The sequence below is a fragment of the Bos grunniens genome, chromosome 7, assembly GCF_055505025.1.
Source record: "Bos grunniens cultivar Pamir isolate PY7600 chromosome 7, Bosgru_T2T1.0, whole genome shotgun sequence".
Classification (NCBI taxonomy): Eukaryota; Metazoa; Chordata; class Mammalia; order Artiodactyla; family Bovidae; genus Bos; species Bos grunniens.
The window spans coordinates 108,855,298-108,874,062 of NC_141171.1; the positions used below are offsets into that span (position 1 = coordinate 108,855,298).

An 18,765-nucleotide genomic window follows, 5' to 3' on the forward strand; every position below is an offset into this window, starting at 1 on the left:
ATTTATAGAGAGCTTTTCCTTTTCTGCAGCAACAATTTAAAACAAACTTTAGCCCAGTAGTTGATTTCATCAGTGGAGTTTTGTCTGTTGGGGCTAGAAATATTTGAAATAAATTTTTAGGAAATTCCTATATTAAGTCACCATACTTAAAAAATTATGTTCCTGCATTTTTGTGTGTGGAGATATTTTTCTTTTTGGGTTGAATTGAAAAGGTACATTTCAAATTATATTTATATATTAATAAAATTTCTAACTATGTCTTTTTCTAGTACATAAGGACATGTAACCATTATCATGTAATATTTTATATGGTTTACATGAGTTAAAACAAACTTGGAAAGAAATTAAGTAAATGCTGATAATTGTGTACTGTTACGCTTTTGAAAAGTTTTGAATCATAGACCATGAAATTAAATGTTAGTTGATTGATACATGTTCATGTTGTATTTAATAAGCTGATTAAAACACCATTACAGCACCTTTATATCTACAATCTTAATTCTTTGCTTCCTGCTAGTTAACTGTGGAAATAGTTAATTTTCCTTCCAAGGAAAAAAGTGTGTAGAGAGAAGATAAGGTATACTAAATGAAAAATTGGACAGCATATTGTTAGTCAAGCAATTTGTAAAATGAACATTAGAAAATAATCCCCCCATGTGGTGTGACTCCAAAACAGAAGGAAGATCTGGGCCCAAGAGTCACATTGGAAAATAATTCTTTCATGAGTTTTCAGTTCTTTTGCAGAATTTTTGACTCAAGAGTGTTTAGGATTTTCAGCCTTTTTTTTTGAAAATTAAGAGAACAATTTTTGCATTTTGTATTATATAATTTGAAATGAGTTTGCTTATGTATCCTTATTCTTAAAAAGTCAGTGGAAAAGAGAAATGTGAGGACGTCACAGGGGGAATGTTATTTCCCAGCTCTTCTGTTCAAATACTGTTAAGCACAGTCCGGAGAGAACATTTCTGGTTCTGCATGGGTGAGTGAACGTCCGTGCAGGCGAAAGGCCGTGGGGACAGAGCTCAGGCTGCCGGAGGAGACCGCCAGGTGGAAGGAGGCAGTCGGGAGAAGGCGAGCTTTGTCTATGGCAACAGTGGGGACTGCATATGTTTTTCTGGTTAGTTTCTGTGGGGTAAAGTGAGTTCTTTGGTTTTGGCTACTGTACAGGAAATTTGAGTTTCTGGAGCTAAGACACTGTGACCTTCATTGCCTGTGTGGCCTCAGGGAGTGTTGGGTGTGCGTTATTTAGTGTAACCTGTCCTGCAATCCTGAAAAGTGGTAAATTCAAATCCCATTTACCAGGAGAGGACAGTGGGGCTAGAGTAAGTGTAGTTGTTTTTTCAAAGTTAAACAGTTATAAAGTGGCCGAGGATGGTGAATTGGAGCTCAGATTTGCCTGATGCTAAGCCCCATATTCTTTCCATTTACTATACTGTCTCTTAGGATACTTTGTTTAGTTCAAATGACGCTGGTATTTCTTTTCTTCTTGCTTTATGGGCATTGGCTAATTTAGCACATTTATCTGAACTTTGGTTTGTTAATAGAGTTGCCAGATTTAGCTGGGGAAAAAAGAAAACAACAACAGGCTGCTCATTTACATTTTAACTTCCTATAAACAATGTATACTTTTTTACATGTGCTGCAAATATCATATGGTACACACTTACACTAAACATTTATTATTTATCTGAAGCTCAAATTTAACCTGTCATCCTGTATTTTATCTGGCACTCTTAAATGTTAAAAAATTTTGGCACTTGTTTTTAAGAGATCTCTAGAATTGGTATATTGATATTCCTTTTTAGAGGGAAAAAAGTCTGATTGGGCTCTCACTAGACTGTATTCCTTAGGAGCACAAATGTCAAGTAGCGCCTGAAATGTAGGTAATCATTAAACATCTTCCAGTTACCCTATTTTGATTACTTTTGTCTGTCTTCAATCCTGGGTGCTTCAGAGCTCACCACTGTGCTGGCTATACAACTAACTGCTGGTACAGTGGAAACTTACCGTGTTCCAGGCACTGTTCTAGGTATTGTATGTGTGTGTGCGTGTGCGTGTGCGAGTCGTGTCTGACTCTTGTGACCCCATGCGCTGTAGCCCTCTAGGCTCCTCTGTCCATGGGATTCTCCAGGCAAGTCTACTGGAGTGGGTTGCCATTTCCTGCTCCGGGAATCTTCCCTGACCCAGGGATGAACCCAGATCTCCTGCACTGCAGGCAGATGCTTTATTGTCTGAGCCATGTTTTGAATCCATCCATCCTGTCAGCGACTTTATGATAAAAATCGTGTTTTCACCCTCATTTCACAGATGAAAAAACAAAACAAACTGAGACAGAACAGAGGATGAGTGCTGGGTCTGTGGCAGGGCTGGGTGTGAACCCGAGTCATCTGGGTCTGGAATCAAAATCCATAACTACTTTTAATATTGCCTCTTGCAGGTAATGCTTGTAAAACCACATAAAGAGCTTCTAGGAAGAATGTCTTTAAGGTTTTCTAAGCCAAATGTCATCTACTTTCATATTAATCGTATAAAACATCTTAGTGACCGCTGCTAAAGTAGACACCTCACTACACTGTACGCTATCCTTTTCTTTTCTTCTGTCCTTACTGAGACAGATGGCTTAGTCCTTAAATACTGCATTAGTACATGAAATGGTGAGTGGTTTTTCTCATTGCTACATATTGTACGATTGGAAAGTGATTGATAAGCAGTATTTTCCAGCTTTTAAATGATTTCTTCTAGAAACTTAGATAATTTGCCCAGTATTGGCTTGCTCATAAGGCTAAGTTAGTAGACTCCTCACATATCCTAAGAGTAATGCCCTCAAAGGAATATGCATGTCTCTCATAGATACTTTTCAATATTTCAACTGACCAAACTTTGTTTGGACACGACTTACTAGTCTGGAAGTATCCTCATTTGGTTCAGATAAATACTCAGGGATGAAATTCTTAACACGGGAGGGAAGTAACACAGGGAAGCACAGATTTAGAAAATATTTTGGAGGGTGATCTTACAATTGCAGGTGTCAGGTATCAAGGTATGCAGGTCTTTTAAAGGGCATTTAGAAAAGCAATACAGAAAGAGGTCACATTTGGTCATTATACAGCTGCAGTGTGAACCAAATCCAGCTGTCCTGATCGTAATGCAAATGGATTCTTGTGGTGCTGGATAGAATTTCAAGTGACAATATCTTACATAGGTTAAAAAAAATGCTGTATCTCAAACAAGTTAATGGAAGTGAAGCTGATATGTTTTAAAAACTATTAGATGATACTGAATCACCTGGCAAAAAGGTTGGGTTCTTTTGGATATCTGAGTTCAAAAGCATTTAGAGGAATCAGCAGGTTTCTAAGTTTTCAAAGACTCATCTTCATTTTTGACTCTGCTTCTACTCTCTGCTGAAAATTTACTCAATTCCCTTCACTGTGCCTTCTTGGCCTCTATTTCCCTGTATTTGTTTCCACTGAGATCCATCACCATATTTAGCAGAATAATTGCAGTGGCCTCATGTCTTGTTTATCTCCTATTTTTACCTTGTTCAATTCAGTTCATTTGCTCAGTCGTGTCTGACTCTTTGCGACCCCATGAATCGCAGCACGCCAGGCCTCCCTGTCCATTACCAACTCCCAGACTTCACCCAAACTCTTGTGCATAGAGTTGGTGATACCATCCAGCCATCTCATCCTCTGTTGTCCCCTTCTCCTCCTGCCCCCAATCGCTCCCAGCATCAGGGTCTTTTCCAATGAGTCAACTCTTCGCATGAGGTGGCCAAAGTATTGGAGTTTCAGGCTCAACATCAGTCCTTCCAATGAACATCCAGGACTGGTCTCATTTAGGATAGACTGGTTGGATCTCCTTGCAGTCCAAGGGACTCTCAAGAGTCTTCTCCAGCACCACAGTTCAAAAACATCAATTCTTCAGCGCTCAGCTTTCTTCACAGTCCAACTCTCACATCCATACATGACCACTGGAAAAATCATAGCCTTGGCTAGACGGACCTTTGTTGGCAAAGTAATGTCTCTGCTTTTCAATATGCTATCTAGGTTGGTCATAACTTTCCTTCCAAGGTGTAGGCGTCTTTTAATTTCATGGCTGCAGTCGCCATCTGCAGTGGTTTTGGAGCCCAGAAAAATAAAGTCAGCTACTGTTTCCACTGTTTCTCCATCTATTTCCCATGAAGTGATGGGACTGAATGCCATGATCTTAGTTTTCTGAAAGTTGAGTTTTAAGCCAACTTTTTCACTCTCCTCTTTCACTTTCATCAAGAGGCTGTTCAGTCCTTCTTCACTTTCTGCAATAAGGATGGTGTCATCTGCATATCTGAGGTTATTGATATTTCTCCCAACAATCTTGATTCCAGCTTGTGCTTTTTCCAGCCCAGCGTTTCTCATGATTTACTCTGCATAGAAGTTAAATAAGTAGGGTGACAATATACAGCCTTGACGTACTCCTTTTCCTGTTTGGAACCAGTCTATTGTTCCATGTCCAGTTCTAACTATTGCTTCCTGACCTGCATATAGGTTTCTCAAGAGGCAGGTCAGGTGGTCTGGTATTCCCATCTCTTGAAGAATTTTCCACAGTTTATTGTGATCTACACAGTCAAAGGCTTTGGCATAGTCAGCAAAGCAGAAATAGATGTTTTTCTGGAACTCTGTTGCTTTTTCCATGATCCAGCAGATGTTGGCAATTTGATCTCTGGTTCTTCTGCCTTTTCTAATACCAGCTTGAACATCAGGAAGTTCACGGTTCACGTATTGCTGAAGCCTGGCTTGGAGAATTTTGAGCATGACTTTACTAGCGTGTGAGATGAGTGCAATTGTACGGTAGTTTAAGCATTCTTTGGCATTGCCTTTGGGATTGGAATGAAAACTGACCTTTTCCAGTCCTGTGGCCACTGCTGAGTTTTCCAAATTTGCTGGCATATTGAGCGCAGCACTTTCACAGCATCATCTTTCAGGATTTGAAACAGCTCATCTGGGATTCCATCACCTCCACTAGCTTTGTTCATTGTGATGCTTTCTAAGGCCCCCTTGACTTCACATTCCAGGATGTCTGGCTCTAGGTCAGTGATCACATCATCGTGATTATCCGAGTCGTGAAGATCTTTTTTGTACAGTTCTTCTGTGTATTCTTGCCACCTCTTTTTAATATCTTCTGCTACTGTTAGGTCCATACCATTTCTGTCCTTTATCAAGCCCATCTTTGCATGAAATGTTCCCTTGGTATCTCTAATTTTCTTGAAGAGATCTCTAGTCTTTCCCATTCTGTTGTTTTCCTCTATTTCTTTGCATTGATCACTGAGGAAGGCTTTCTTATCTCTCCTTGCTGTTCTCTGGAGCTCTGCATTCATATGCTTATATCTTTCCTTTTCTCCTTTGCTTTTTGCTTTGCTTCCTTTCACAGCTATATGTAAGGCCTCCCCAGACAGCCATTTTGCTTTTTTGCATTTCTTTTCCATGGGAATGGCTTGATCCCTGTCTCCTGTACAATGTCACGAACCTCCGTCCATAGTTCACCAGGTACTCTGTCTATCAGATCTAGTCCCTTAAATCTATTTCTCACTTCCACTGTATAATCATAAGGGATTTGATTTAGGTCATACCTGCATGGTCTAATGATCTTCCCTACTTTCTTCAATTTCAGTCTGAATTTGGCAATAAGGAGTTCATGATCTGAACCACAGTCAGCTCCCGGTCTTGTTTTTGCTGACTGTATAGAGTTCTCCCCTCCAGTACTCTTCTCTGGAAAATCCCATGGACAGAGGAGCCTGGTAGACTGCAGTCCATGGGCTCGCTAAGAGTCAGACACAACTGAGCGACTTCACTTTCACTTTTCACTTTCATGCAGTGGAGAATGAAATGGCAACCCACTCCAGTGTTCTTGCCTGGAGAGTCCCAGGGAAGGGGGAGCCTGGTGGGCTGCTGTCTATGGGGTCACACAGAGTTGGACACGACTGAAATGACTTAGCATAGCATAGCATAGCATAGAGTTCTCCATCTTTGGCTGCAAAGAATATAATCAATCTGATTTCGGTGTTGACCATATGGTGAGGTCCCTGTGTAGAGTCTTCTCTTGTGTTGTTGGAAGAGGGTGTTTGCTGTGACCAGTGCGTTCTCTTGGCAACACTCTATTAGCCTTTGCCCTGCTTCATTCCGTACTCCAAGGCCAAATTTGCCTGTTAATCCAGGTGTTTCTTGACTTCCTACTTTTGCATTCCAGCCCCCTATAAGGAAAAGGACATCTTTTTTGGGTGTTAGTTCTAAAAGGTCTTGTAGGTCTTCATAGAACCTTCAACTTCAGCTTCTTCAGCGTTACTGGTTGGGGCATAAGCTTGGATCACCGTGATATTAAATGGTTTGCCTTGGAAATGAACGGAGATCATTCTGTTGTTTTTGAGATTGCATCCAAGTACTGCATTTCAGACTGCATTTCTATTGTTGACCATGATGGCTACTCCATTTCTTCTAAGGGATTGCTGTCCACAGTAGTAGATATAATGGTCATCTGAGTTATATTCACCCATTCCCGTCCATTTTAGTTCGCTGATTCCTAGAATATTGTCGTTCACTCTTGCCATCTCCTGTTTGACCACTTCCAATTTGCTTTGATTAAATGCCTAAGATTCCAGGTTCCTATGCAATATTGTTTTTTATACCATCGGACTTTGCCTCTATCACCAGTCACATCCACACCTGGGTATTGTTTTTGCTTTGGCTCCATCCCTTCATTCTTTTTGGAGTTATTTCTCCACTGATCTCCAGTAGCATGTTGGGCATGTACTGACTTGGGAAGTTCCTCTTTCAGTATCCTATTGTTTTGCCTTTTCATACTGTTCATGGGTTCTCAAGGCAAGAACACTGAAGTGGTTTGCCATTCCCTTCTCCAGTGGACCACATTCTTTCAGACCTTTCCACCATGACCCGCCCGTCTTGGGTGGCCCCACAGGGCATAGCTTAGTTTCATTGAGTTAGACAAGGCTTTGGTCCATGTGATCAGATTGGCTAGTGTTCTGTGAGTATGGTTTCAGTGTGTCTGCCCTCTGATGCCCTCTCGCAACACCTACCGTCTTACTTGGGTTTCTCTTACCTTGATCGTGGGGTGTCTCTTCACGGCTGCTCCAGCAAAATGCAGCCTGTGCTCCTTACCTTGGACGAGGTTGCCCTTCCTGACCTTGAACATCGGGTTGCTCCTCTTGGCCTCCGCCCCTGACCTCGGATGTGGCGTAGCTCCTCTCGGCGGCTGCCCCAGACCTCGGTCATGGGGTAGCTCGTCTTGCCCGCCACCCCTGACCTCGGGCATGGGGTAGCTCCTCTTGGCCGCACTTCTGCGCAGTCCGTCACAGCCAGAGTGCCTCTACACGGTCTGTTTTACCTTTTAGTTTATTCTTTACCTGGTGGCTCAGACGGTAAAGCGTCTGTCTGCAATGGAGGAGACCCGGGTTCGATCCCTGGGTTGGGAAGATCCCCTGGAGAAGGAAATGGCAGCCCACTCCAGTATTCTTGCCTGGAAAATCCCATGGACAGCGGAGCCTGGTAGGCTACTGTCCATGGGGTCGCAAAGAGTCCGACACGACTGAGTGACTTCATTTTCTTTCACTTTACACTCACAGTACAGATAGTTTTGAAAACCCAGCTCAGAAAACCTTAACTTACTTCCTTCTAAGTTTTGGATGAGAAGCAAGGATGGTTTAGATTTTCAGTGATGTGATCTCACTTCTGTTTATTCAGTATCTTACTATATTCCCACTGTGTAAGGTGCAGTGAGGCCATACCCAAGTGCCTTCTGCTCCCTGAAATTGATACATCATTTCCTGGCTTGATGTCTTTTCCGGCGCCTCTCGCCTCTGTTGGAGCGCCCCCTTTGTCTCTAACCACATGGCGTCTAATCCAAGACTCTCTCTTCCATTCTTCTAGTGGGAACTTACCATTTCTTTATTCTCGCAGCATTGTGTTTATGTGTTCACTGTAAAATGTGTCCATTGAACTTAGCTTTATTGCTTTGTCATTGTTGGATGCTTGGATTGTGTTTGAATGAATAAACCAGAACAGAAAGTTAATTAAAACTCTTTCACAGTTTATCAGGGGGAAAAGTAAGGTTATTTTATACTAGAAATATTGGAATTAAAATTAATCAGCATGTGAGTTATGGTAACATCAGTTAAAGTTGTTTGTAACCCCTTAAGTGTAGGATTGGATGTTGCAGTTGAACATTGAAAGGTTTGACAAGTGATGTAAGAAACTTGTTAATCATTTGTTAATATAGAATAACTTAATTACTAAAATAAAGGAGATTTCTTTTTTAATGAACTCTACTTATATTTTTCAATTTGAAAATATTATGTTAAAATGGAAATTACTTGAAGCATGTTGGATTTTTTTCAGTGTTTATTATCTGGATATATCTCAGAATCTTTTTATGTTTTCTTAACAGTTGGTACCTATTTGAGTGGAATTAATGTACTCATTAAAAAGTCATTATTGTAGCAATTAAAACCATAACAGTGTAACATTGATTTGAGGGGCATGCCTTCTTCCGGATGTGTGTGTTTTAAATCATCTTAGGGCTGACAGATCCTTTATAAATATAAAATAGAAACTTAGAGATATTGTTCAAAGATTATTAGGTTAGTATCAGGACCATGAACATAATAGAGCTAAAAGTATGTGGTGTCTTTGACCTTTGGTTTAATTTTCAGTTGAAGTAGTAAATTTGCATTTTTTACTCCACATGCATTTTTTTCCAGTCCTTTTGGCCATACAGTTCACTCATCTGTCAAGTACTTACTGACCTTTTGCTGTTGTGGACTGTACCAGGTGCTAGAGTCATGAGAATTGACTTGTTTGAAGTTCAGCTTGCAGTGTTTATCTAGGCTCACTTCTAAAACTTGCATGACCTGGGGCAAAAGTACATGGAGGCCCTCAAACACTATGTCTAAACATTTAAAGGTTATAAATCAAACTAATACATTGCTAAATAAAATAGATCTTTTCCTGTTGCCTTAGGATATAATAGCTCAGTGATCTGGAAGGCCAAGTAAGGATTTAGAGTGCCTGGGCTGCACTTCCGCATTGGCTGTGCTGCTGCTGTGGGGAGCGTTAGCCTCTGGGCAGCCCGGCCTCGCCTGAACCCAGGATGGTGCTTCTTGCAGACACCCCAGCCCTCTTCCCACACCCCTGCAAACTGCACCTCCTGGCTACTGCCAGGCTAGTGGCCACCTGCAAGTTCATCTGTCCTGGCAGGGGCGGCCTAGTAGAGGCCCTGGGAGGCTCAAGAAGCTGGCTGTGGGATGATCAGATGCGGATATCCAAGCCCCGGGGACTGAGAAGGGCACCACACAGCCAGTGGGTGGGCATGGCCTTTGCCTGGTGGGTTTGTCTTGTGGAAAGGGTGGGCTCAGAGGAGGAGCAGGGAGACCCCTGGGGTCCAGTGCGCAGGGCAGGCGCTCCTGCCCAGGCCCCTGGGTGGTCCTGTATGTACCCTCTACCAGACAGATGAAGCGCTCCTCAGACCTCAGATCCCACAAAGCCTGCAGACTTTAAGCTAGATCACAAGTCCACAATTTAAAAAATAAATTGTGTTTTGTTAGTGAACAGTTATTAGGTGTGTATTTATTTATGATGAAGAATAAGCAATAGTTTTCAACTGTGTTATTTTTATATTTTAGAAATTAAAAATTTTTCTGATAAAATAGTGATAGTGACTTTGGAATTATGGCTGAATACAACTTCTAATTGTGTACTCTTTGTTTTTAACATTTCCCCACTTATTTAAAATAGTGATTAGCTGTTTTATGGGTGATGGTGTTGTTAGAATGAAAAAGGATAAATTGAAAGGTATTCTTAATGCTGTTCTAGCCCTGTTTCAATTTCTAAGTATATTCAAGGGAAAGAAAAAGGCTGTGAATTGACCATTTAAGTAAATCAGTTTGCATCTGAATGTCCCAAGATTATTAAATCTCGACATAGGAATGTAATTTTATATCACAAAAATTCATCCCATACAAGTTTTTTAAAATGCTATCTTTGTGATTGGTCTCATGTTAATATACAGTTGAAGTTTTACAGTAATTTAGAGAAGAAAGAGTCAATTCAGTGTAAAAGGGAATACTTGATTACTCTATTGTATAAGAGCAATAAAAGCTAATTTACTGTTATATTACTCAGTATTGAAAACTGCAAGAGGCTATCTTTCTGTTCATTCTACATTAATTGTGCTGCATTGTAGTGATATTCATATCTATTATAGATGAGTTTTATGGAAGCCTTTTAAGTTGACATCTCTGAGCTTGTCTTGTAGCTCACGTAAATATCTTTGACATATTGTCTGCATGATTGTTGAAGGGCGAATGAAGTGTTGAAGGCAAGATGGATTAATCAGTCACTGAGATTCCTCTATGAACACTCCCCTGATAAACTATTCTTTGAAATGGCCTGAGTTCATCACAAAGTATAACCTATGAAAATAAGTAGTTGTATTTTTAAAAAGCCTTTAACTTATTAAACTTCATAAAGACTATTTCTTCTAAATTTGCCTCTTATGCTTGTATTTTATTATAAAATTAATTTCAGAGTCATTTCACTGTTAGTAGTTCTTTTCTTTAATTGAGTTTATAAGTCAAATAATTGGGATTAATTTTAACTTTTGTTAAAATTTAGGTAGAAAGTGGTGTCTTTGTTGTTCAGTTGCTCAGTCATGTCTGACTCCTTGCAACCCCATGGACTGCAGCATGCCAGGCTTCCCTGTCCTTCATCATCTCCCAGAGTTTGCTCAAATTCATGTCCATTGAGTTGATGATAAAACCCAACCATCTCATCCTTTGTCGTCCCCTTCTCCTCCTGCCTTCAGTCTTGCCCAGCATCAATGTCTTTTCCAATGAGTTGGCTGTTTGCATCAGGTGGCCAAAGTATTGGAGCTGCAGCTTCAGCATCTGTCCTTCCAATGAATATTCGGGGTTGTTTCCTTTAGAATTGACTGGTTTGATCTCCTTGCAGTCCAAGGGTCTCTCAAGGGTCTTCTGGAGTCTTAACCACTGGACCACCAGGGAAATCCCTTTGGGCTCCACTGTTAATTCCACCACATTTACAGTGACTTCCTCTGCTAAAGTCTTGAACCCCTGAAATTATCCATGAAGACTGGAGTCAATACGTTCCAAAATCCTGTTGCATTGATATTTTGACCTCTTCCCATGAATTGCAGGTGTTAATAATGGCATCTAAAATGGTCAGTTTTTTCCAGAAGTTTTTCAGTTGACTTGGCTCTGACCCATCAGAGAAATCGCCATCTATGACAGCTGTAGAGTCTTAGGAAAGGTATTTCTTAAAGCATAAGACTTGAAAGTCGAAATCAGTACTTGGTCCAAAGCCAATGTGAACGTTGTTGTGTGTCTTCATCAGAGATCCTGCGTGACCAGCTGACCGTTGCTGAGAAGCAGGACTGTTTTGAAAGGAATCTCATTTTCTGAGTGGAAGATTTCGGTAATGGGCTTAAAGCACTCAGTGCGTCCTGTGCTGAACACGCGTGCTGTCACCCCAGCTTGCTCTTTCATTTATAGAGCACACACAGAGCGCGTTTGCACAGTTCTTAAGGGCCCTTGAGGTTTTGGAGTGGTGAATGAGCACTGGCTTTAACTCCAAGTCACCAGCTGCGTTATCCCCTTACAAGTCAGCCTGTCCTGTGGGGCTTTGCAGTCAGGCATTGACTTCTCTTTTCTAGCTAACAAAGTCTGAGATAGCATCTCCTCCAAAGAATGCTCTTTGATCTACATTGCAAATGTCTTGTTTACTGTAGCCACCTTTGTTCATGATCTTAGCTAGATTTTTCTGGACAACTTGCTGCAGCTTCTACATTAGCACTTGCTGTTGCCCTTACTGTTGCACTTGAATGTTACGGAGATGGCTTCTTTCTTTGAACCTCATGAACCAGCCTCTACTAGCTTCAGACTTTTCTTCTTTATCTTCCTCAACTCTTTCAGCCACCACAGAACTGGAGAGAGTTAGGCCTTGGCCTAGGTTTGGCTTTTACTTAAGAGAATGTGTTACTGGTTTGATCTTCTATCCAGAGCACCAAAACTCTCCATATCAGCAATAGGGCTGTTTAGCTTTTTATCGTTCATGTGTTCATTGGAGTAGCAGTTTTCATTTCCTTTAAGAACTTTTCCATTGCATTCATCGCGTGGCTATTTCAGGGCAATTCATCTAGCTTTTGGCCATCTTGGCTTTCAACAAACCTTCTTTACTAAGGTTAATCATTTCTAGCTTCTGATTAAAAGTGAGGGACATGGGACTCTTCCTTTCACTTGAACATTAAGAGGTCATTGTAGGGCTATTAACTGGTCTACTTTCGATTTTATTTTGTCTCAGGGAATAGGGAGGCTGGAGGAGAGGGGGCGATGAAGAATGGCCTTTAAAGCAGTCAGAACATTCAGTTCACTGTCTTATACAGGTGTGGTTCGTGGAGCCCCAGAGCAATTGCAGGTGTAACATCAAGATCGCTGCTTACAGTTCATGGTAACAAATATGATCACAGTTAAAAACTTTAAAATAGGAGAATTACTGAAATGTGACAGACACATAAAGTGAGCAAATGCTGTTGGAATGATGACACTGATCTATTTGTTTGACAGAGGGTTGCCACAAACCTTGTATTTATAAAAAATGCAACATCTGTGAAGCAAAATAAAGCAAAGCGCGATAAAGCAAGTTATGCCTGTACTGGATTAGGCTCCATTCTCATGACATCATTTTATCTTCATCATCTCTTTGGAGACAAGGGAAGTTGCTCAGTCATGTGCGACTCTTTGCCAGTCCCATGGACTGTAGCCTACCGGGCTCCTCTGTACATGGAATTTTCCTGGCAAGAATACTAGACTGGGTTGCCATTTCCTTCTCCAGAAAATCTTCCTGACCTGGGGATCAAACCAAGGTCTCCTGCATTGCAGGCAGACGCTTTACCTTCTGAGCTACCAGGGAAATCCCTCTTTGGCAACATTATGTCCAAATACAGTCATATTCTGAAGTTACTGGCTGTTAGGACTTCAATGTATGCATTTCAAGAGGACAAATCCAGCCTATTAAAGGGACATAGAATGAGTTCTATGCTAACGTATTGGGTAACCAATATGTTTAAGATGTGGAGCAGTTTATTTAATTTGTAAATAAATTGTATACTTTTCAAAATTGGATGTTAGGAATATCTTTTATTTCTCCTTTGACCTGGTTTGATTGTAGAGATGTGAAAAGGGTAATTAAAGGCTGATGATGATTATAATAATAACAGCAGCCGCAGCCACGTCATCAAGGGCTGTAGTGTGTCCTGGGCTTGGGTAGTTAAAGGCTGCTGCTGCTGCTAAGTCTCTTCAGTCGTGTCCAACTCTGTGTAACCCCATAGACAGCAGCCCACCAGGCTCTCCGGTCCCTGGGATTCTCCAGGCAAGAACACTGGAGTGGGTTGCCATTTCCTTCTCCAATGAAAGTGAAAAGTGAAAGTGAAGTCGCTCAGTCGTGTCCGACTCTTAGTGACCCCATAGACTGCAGCCTACCAGGCTCCCCCGTCCATGGGATTTTCCAGGTAAGAACACTGGAGTTAAAGGCTGATGACGGTTATAACAACAGCAGCAGCAGCCACGTCATCAAGTGCTGTAGCTGTAGCATGGAAAAGTTGAATTATTCAGGTAGTGTTCTTTGGTGACAAACTAGCTTAAAAATGTCCCAGATCAAGAAAGTTCTTTAAAGAATATTTTAAACTATATCCTATCTGGCTCATAGCTCCAATACCCTTCACTTTGTGGGTGCTCAATAAATAATTGTAGAATGAATAGATTTCAGTTAAAGCCAAAGGGAGAAATACAGTCATAGTGGCAGTGCCCATTAGAATCTCATGTTTGCATTGTCAAGAGTATATTGCCTGCTCAGCCCTTGCAAGTTTTTGTTATTTGTCAGCAAATACAGTATGCGTTGACTATTCGCTTGATTGTAGACAGACAAGAGAACTAACTTGCTGGACCCTTTGTGTTTTAGACCTCCCACATGTGTGAGACTTGGAAACAATAGAACAGCGGTTTTGCCTGTCTGTATAGAAACTCCCCTTCCTGTAAGATGCCGCAGATAAGAGGTGATTCTCACAGAGGACATTTTATCTCCCACCAGTAGGTGGGATTGACGGCTGTGTGTGTTTTGCCTCAGTTTCTTGTTGTGTTGCTTTATTACTTGGCTGGATGGGGCTGCATTTGGAACTATAGATCTTGTTAAAAATGTTTCTTAATAGTCAAATTGTAAATGTCTTTAGATAAAATTTTCAGGATATTTGAGAAGTAGTAGGAAAAGGCAAAGAACTGAGTTGTTGCAGTTCTTTTTTGAAAACAACTTTATATGGATGTGTATACATTTGTTGTTTGATTATTGTCAATTTGTTCTTCAAAAAAGTAGAATAATGAGCAGCCTTTTGGGAACTCATGGCTATTTTTGGCAGAATTCTTCTTGTTAGTATTCATAATATTTCTGTAATTACCTTATTGCTCTGTTTCTAGGCTTTTGATATAGTTTGTACTTGTGATTTTCTTTTTCTTAGTTTTGGGTACTTAATGAAGAAGAAATTTTAGATGTGGTATGAGAGAATAAATGGACTTCACTGGTGGCTCAGTGGTCAAGAATCTGCCTGCAATGCAGGAGACCAGAGTTCAAGCCCTGGGTTGGGAAGGTCCCCTGGAGGAGGGCATGGCAGCCCACGCCAGTGTTCTTGCCTGGAGAATCGCACGGACAGAGGAGCCTGGTGGGCTGCGGTCCCTGGGTCACAGAGTTGGACGGGCCTGAGCAACTGAGCAGCAGCAGCAGAGAGAATAAAATTTTGATTCTGTATTAAAAGAATATTACGTCCAACTTGCTAATGTTGTTTGGGTTTTTTTAATTAAAAAAAATTCCTTAAATTAGAGATAAATTATAAGTAGTTGAATTAGATACTGTAATTGTTAAGTACGAATAAATGTTTTTCAACTTTCTCATTTTTCTCACTGATATCTGAATTTGTACAGTTTTCAAAGTCTTTTTATCATTTCAGTATTAGTGGCTTTTTGAGTCTCATGTCCATTCAGTGGAATTTCATTAACTGAAAATATTTGCTAAATTTTTAGTTGTCTTTGTATGAATGAAACCCCTAAGGTTATACAAAATGCAATTGAGTGTGACTGAGTTTACGTCAGACCTTTGTGATATTTTTTGTGTCTTAATTTAGGTTGGTTGAAGACCTTTGATGACTACTTTAGAGAGAAGACTCAGTATATTTTTAATAATATGGTTGTCAAGTTGAAAGAAGACCCACGGAGAAAATTTATATGGTCTGAGATCTCTTACCTTTCAAAGTGGTGGGAAGCTATAGATGTTCAGAAGAAGGATGCTGTTAAAAGGTTTGTTGTTTAAAACTATTGCTTTTTGAAATTAGGTAATATTAAATACATTAATTTTGCAGTGAAACATGTGTTGACTTTTCAGAAGGTGAAAATTCTTAGCTTTATAAATGAAACTTAAAATATTTCTCCATGTCCTTTTATTACCTTGATTCTGGTTCATTTCTGAAAAAGTGACCTGAAACTTCTCCATTGAAATTCTTATGTTCCAGCTTTGTCCTTGCAATGGAATTACTATGTCAAAGGGGCTTAATGTTTTAAAGATTTTTTTGAAGCATATAAATCGAAGTGATCCCTGTAAAGGTGGTTTCAGTGTGTTCTTCATTTAGAAATGTACCGATTTCTCTGCATATTAGCAGATGAAATTCTCTGCATATTTGCAATGTAATTTTTTTCTAAAACATATCAATTTAAGTATTGGAAAATTTGCTTAGTGATAAAATTTTGATTAGTGATAGTGTTACATGTTTTCTCATGTATGCAGGCAGAACTTTCTGTGAACTGCTTGATCCTGTACTTTGCTTAGTGATTTCTAAGAGTGCTTATGCACACATATGAATCCTTATTTTTTCTGAAGCTTTAAATTTCTTCTTAATTCTTAGTGTTTGACACATAGACTTCAAAAGTTTTTATGTAGTCTAATGTATTAATCTGTTTTCTTGATATTGGCTTTTCTGTCATACCCAAGTCTTAGCCTAAGAGGAGATCTTTCCCCCGCCTCTTTAGTGTTTTTACTGCTCCCTTTTATAAACCTTCCGGTTTACTCTTTAATGTGGTGTGATGGGGGCTTTTGCTCTGCTGTCTCCCTGCTCCCGCCACCCGCCCTGCTTCCGGGAGTTTAAGGTTTGTCTTAGCATAAACTACTTTTTTTACTTATTTAGTGTCACATGTGCACCACTTACTGTATCACTTCCTGTGTTAAGTACCTTACAAATGATAACTGATAATCTTTGCAGTAATCCTGGGCAGTGAGTCCAGTGAGTGTCTTGATTGTACAGATGGGGTCACCCAGCTGGACATGCCACACTGCTTACCGTCCAGGCCAGCCTCAGCCCCATAAGCTCTTCCCTTACACATTCTTTCTTTCCACTGACTTGAAGTGCCATCTTTATTGTATTTAAATAAGCATTGATTTCTGGGCTTTCTGACCTCTTTCTTTTTTTTTTTTTTTTAGTACCAATAAGTTTTTATTCATTGTATATTCCCAAGGAAAACAAAGGAAAGGGAAAAGGGTCAGCGTGTGTGTTACAAAATGATAGCAAATGGGAAAGGAAGTACCTGGCACAGTAAAATCAGCCATCAAATAAACACTGCCCAGATGGGGTCGCCAAAGCCCAAGGGGCTATGTCTCCTGCAGTTCAGGAATGAGAAGGGATGAGGAAAAGAACAGATGGGTACATGCTTTTCTACCCTCCCTCCCTCCCTCCCCATTAAATTCAAGATTTCATACAAAGCTTTGGTTTCTAGCAGTAAACATGGAGTTACATTCGTCTGTCTGCTATTAAACAATCTTGTGGCTACTTTGACGTAAGTTTCTTGCACCTGCATAAAAGTTCCTGAGTGACTTGGATATACATTCATCTTTCCTTTCGTGGTCTCCCAGCCCCACCTTCTACATGGAAGGCCCCCTTCATTGCTCCTCTCTACCCTTGGAGTTGGTCTTAATCCAACCAAATACATCAGTCCGTTTAGCATGAATCACATCAAGGAATGGACAGGACTCGAAATTGGGAACGAGGGATGGAGCAATCTTAGCCTTTTCAGGATTTTTGCACAAATCACTTAATCACAGATACCCCACAAATTAAATGTATAGGTATATGGTCTATTTCGGGGGGGCACAAAGGTGGAAAGAAGAGGGAATAGGAATCTAGTTTTCAGGACAGATCTTGTTTGAAATAGGAAATAGAGGAAGGGGAACACAAAAGAAAGTGTAGTTCAAGACCCCCCCAACTTCAAGAGGGGCCCCCAAGCTTACGTTTCAGATTTCTTTGCCTGGTGCAGAACATTTTGTCAAAGATGCTTTGGCTATTTTTCTCAATATAAAAAGAAGTTTGTAAACAATAAAACCCCAAAAGAACATGGAGAAGACCAACACATTATATTTACACAAACTAGGCCACCTAGCAATCACCAAATCAGCTACTTGTGAAGTCCTACAAAGCCCAGACAAATATAATAACTAGAGGGGGGTAGCAGCTGGGGGAGACAAGGATCAGACACACATCACCCAATGCCTTCTATTGCATTTGCCCCGTGACAACACAGTGAGGTAGGTCTGCAGGGATCTCACAGCTTGTAAACGAACCCGCCGCCCCCACCGCCCTTTCTCCTTTAGCTGCCATGATACTAATCACTGCTGCAGCAGAGTAGGACCCTGGCTCTGGGAACCACAAAGAAGCCATTGCTGATGGTCTCTCCAGAAGCCAAGAAGGAAAAGCCCAGAATCGTTAAAGATCTTGTCCTTGCTTCACATATCCATCCCTGGGCAGCTCAAGATGGGTACAGAGGCATTGTTCTTAAAAACCTCTCCTTACCAACTTCCATTTCTTATAAAAACACACACACCCTGTTGTGCAGGGTTGGCCTAGCCCAGTCAGGTGGAGGATGGATCTGGTATATAAAGCGAGTCCTGTGCCCTAGGATTATAGATCTGGAACAGGAATCCTTTGCCACACATACAGACGACCTTTGCCTAATCTTGGCTTCCCCTCTCTGCACTTCTTACCTGGCCCAGCCTCTCCTAACTTCTCTGCACCATGTTTTCCTGTTCAGAACAATTTCCAATCTTTCAGTAGGAAGGAGACCAAGTCATGGGGCAACCCAGTTAAAACCTAGTCTCTCATGAAACGCTGAAGGGATTTCAGGAGGACACCATGGCAGAAGAGCCAGCTGTAATTGGCAAAAATGAGGTAGTTCAATAGGCTATACACTCCAAATAGTTGTTCTCTCTGATGATACAGCAACAAAAAGCATTCCTGCTGTGCAGACCCGGAGCTGCTGCTGACTTATCCCTGAGATTGCTAACGTACCTGAGAACACAGTGCAGGAATGAGGGTCTTAGATTAAAATACACAAAGATACAAAACCAGAATATTTATATTATGAAAAAAAAAAAGTTAAAATGCACAAGATATGTCATTTGCACACTAGTGCAGTTGGCATCCTGGAGAAAGTGGGACCCAAGGTACAGTCAGCCAAGGCAGCAAATAAATAAAATTGAGTTGGCCCAGAATGGGGTGAGAGTGAGCTTAGAAGCAGCAAGTTTGCAGCTGTTCCCTCAATTACCCCTTTACCTGTCATCATAACCCATTACTTGGGACAGTTCTTGGCATTCTGTCCCAAGAGGGGGTTATGAGGAGAGA

General features: G+C 40.8%; 1 protein-coding gene across 3 annotated transcripts in view; it reads left to right on the forward strand.

The window, feature by feature from the left end:
* Nucleotides 1–18,765, forward strand: part of MAN2A1 (mannosidase alpha class 2A member 1) — a 213,765-nt gene that overhangs the window by 52,195 nt on the left and 142,805 nt on the right. For all 3 annotated transcript variants that reach the window (XM_086413372.1, XM_086413373.1, XM_086413375.1), the window contains exon 4: nt 15,229–15,400. In XM_086413372.1, the coding sequence (XP_086269498.1) occupies nt 15,229–15,400 (172 nt within the window). The remainder of the gene's footprint in view (nt 1–15,228; nt 15,401–18,765) is intronic.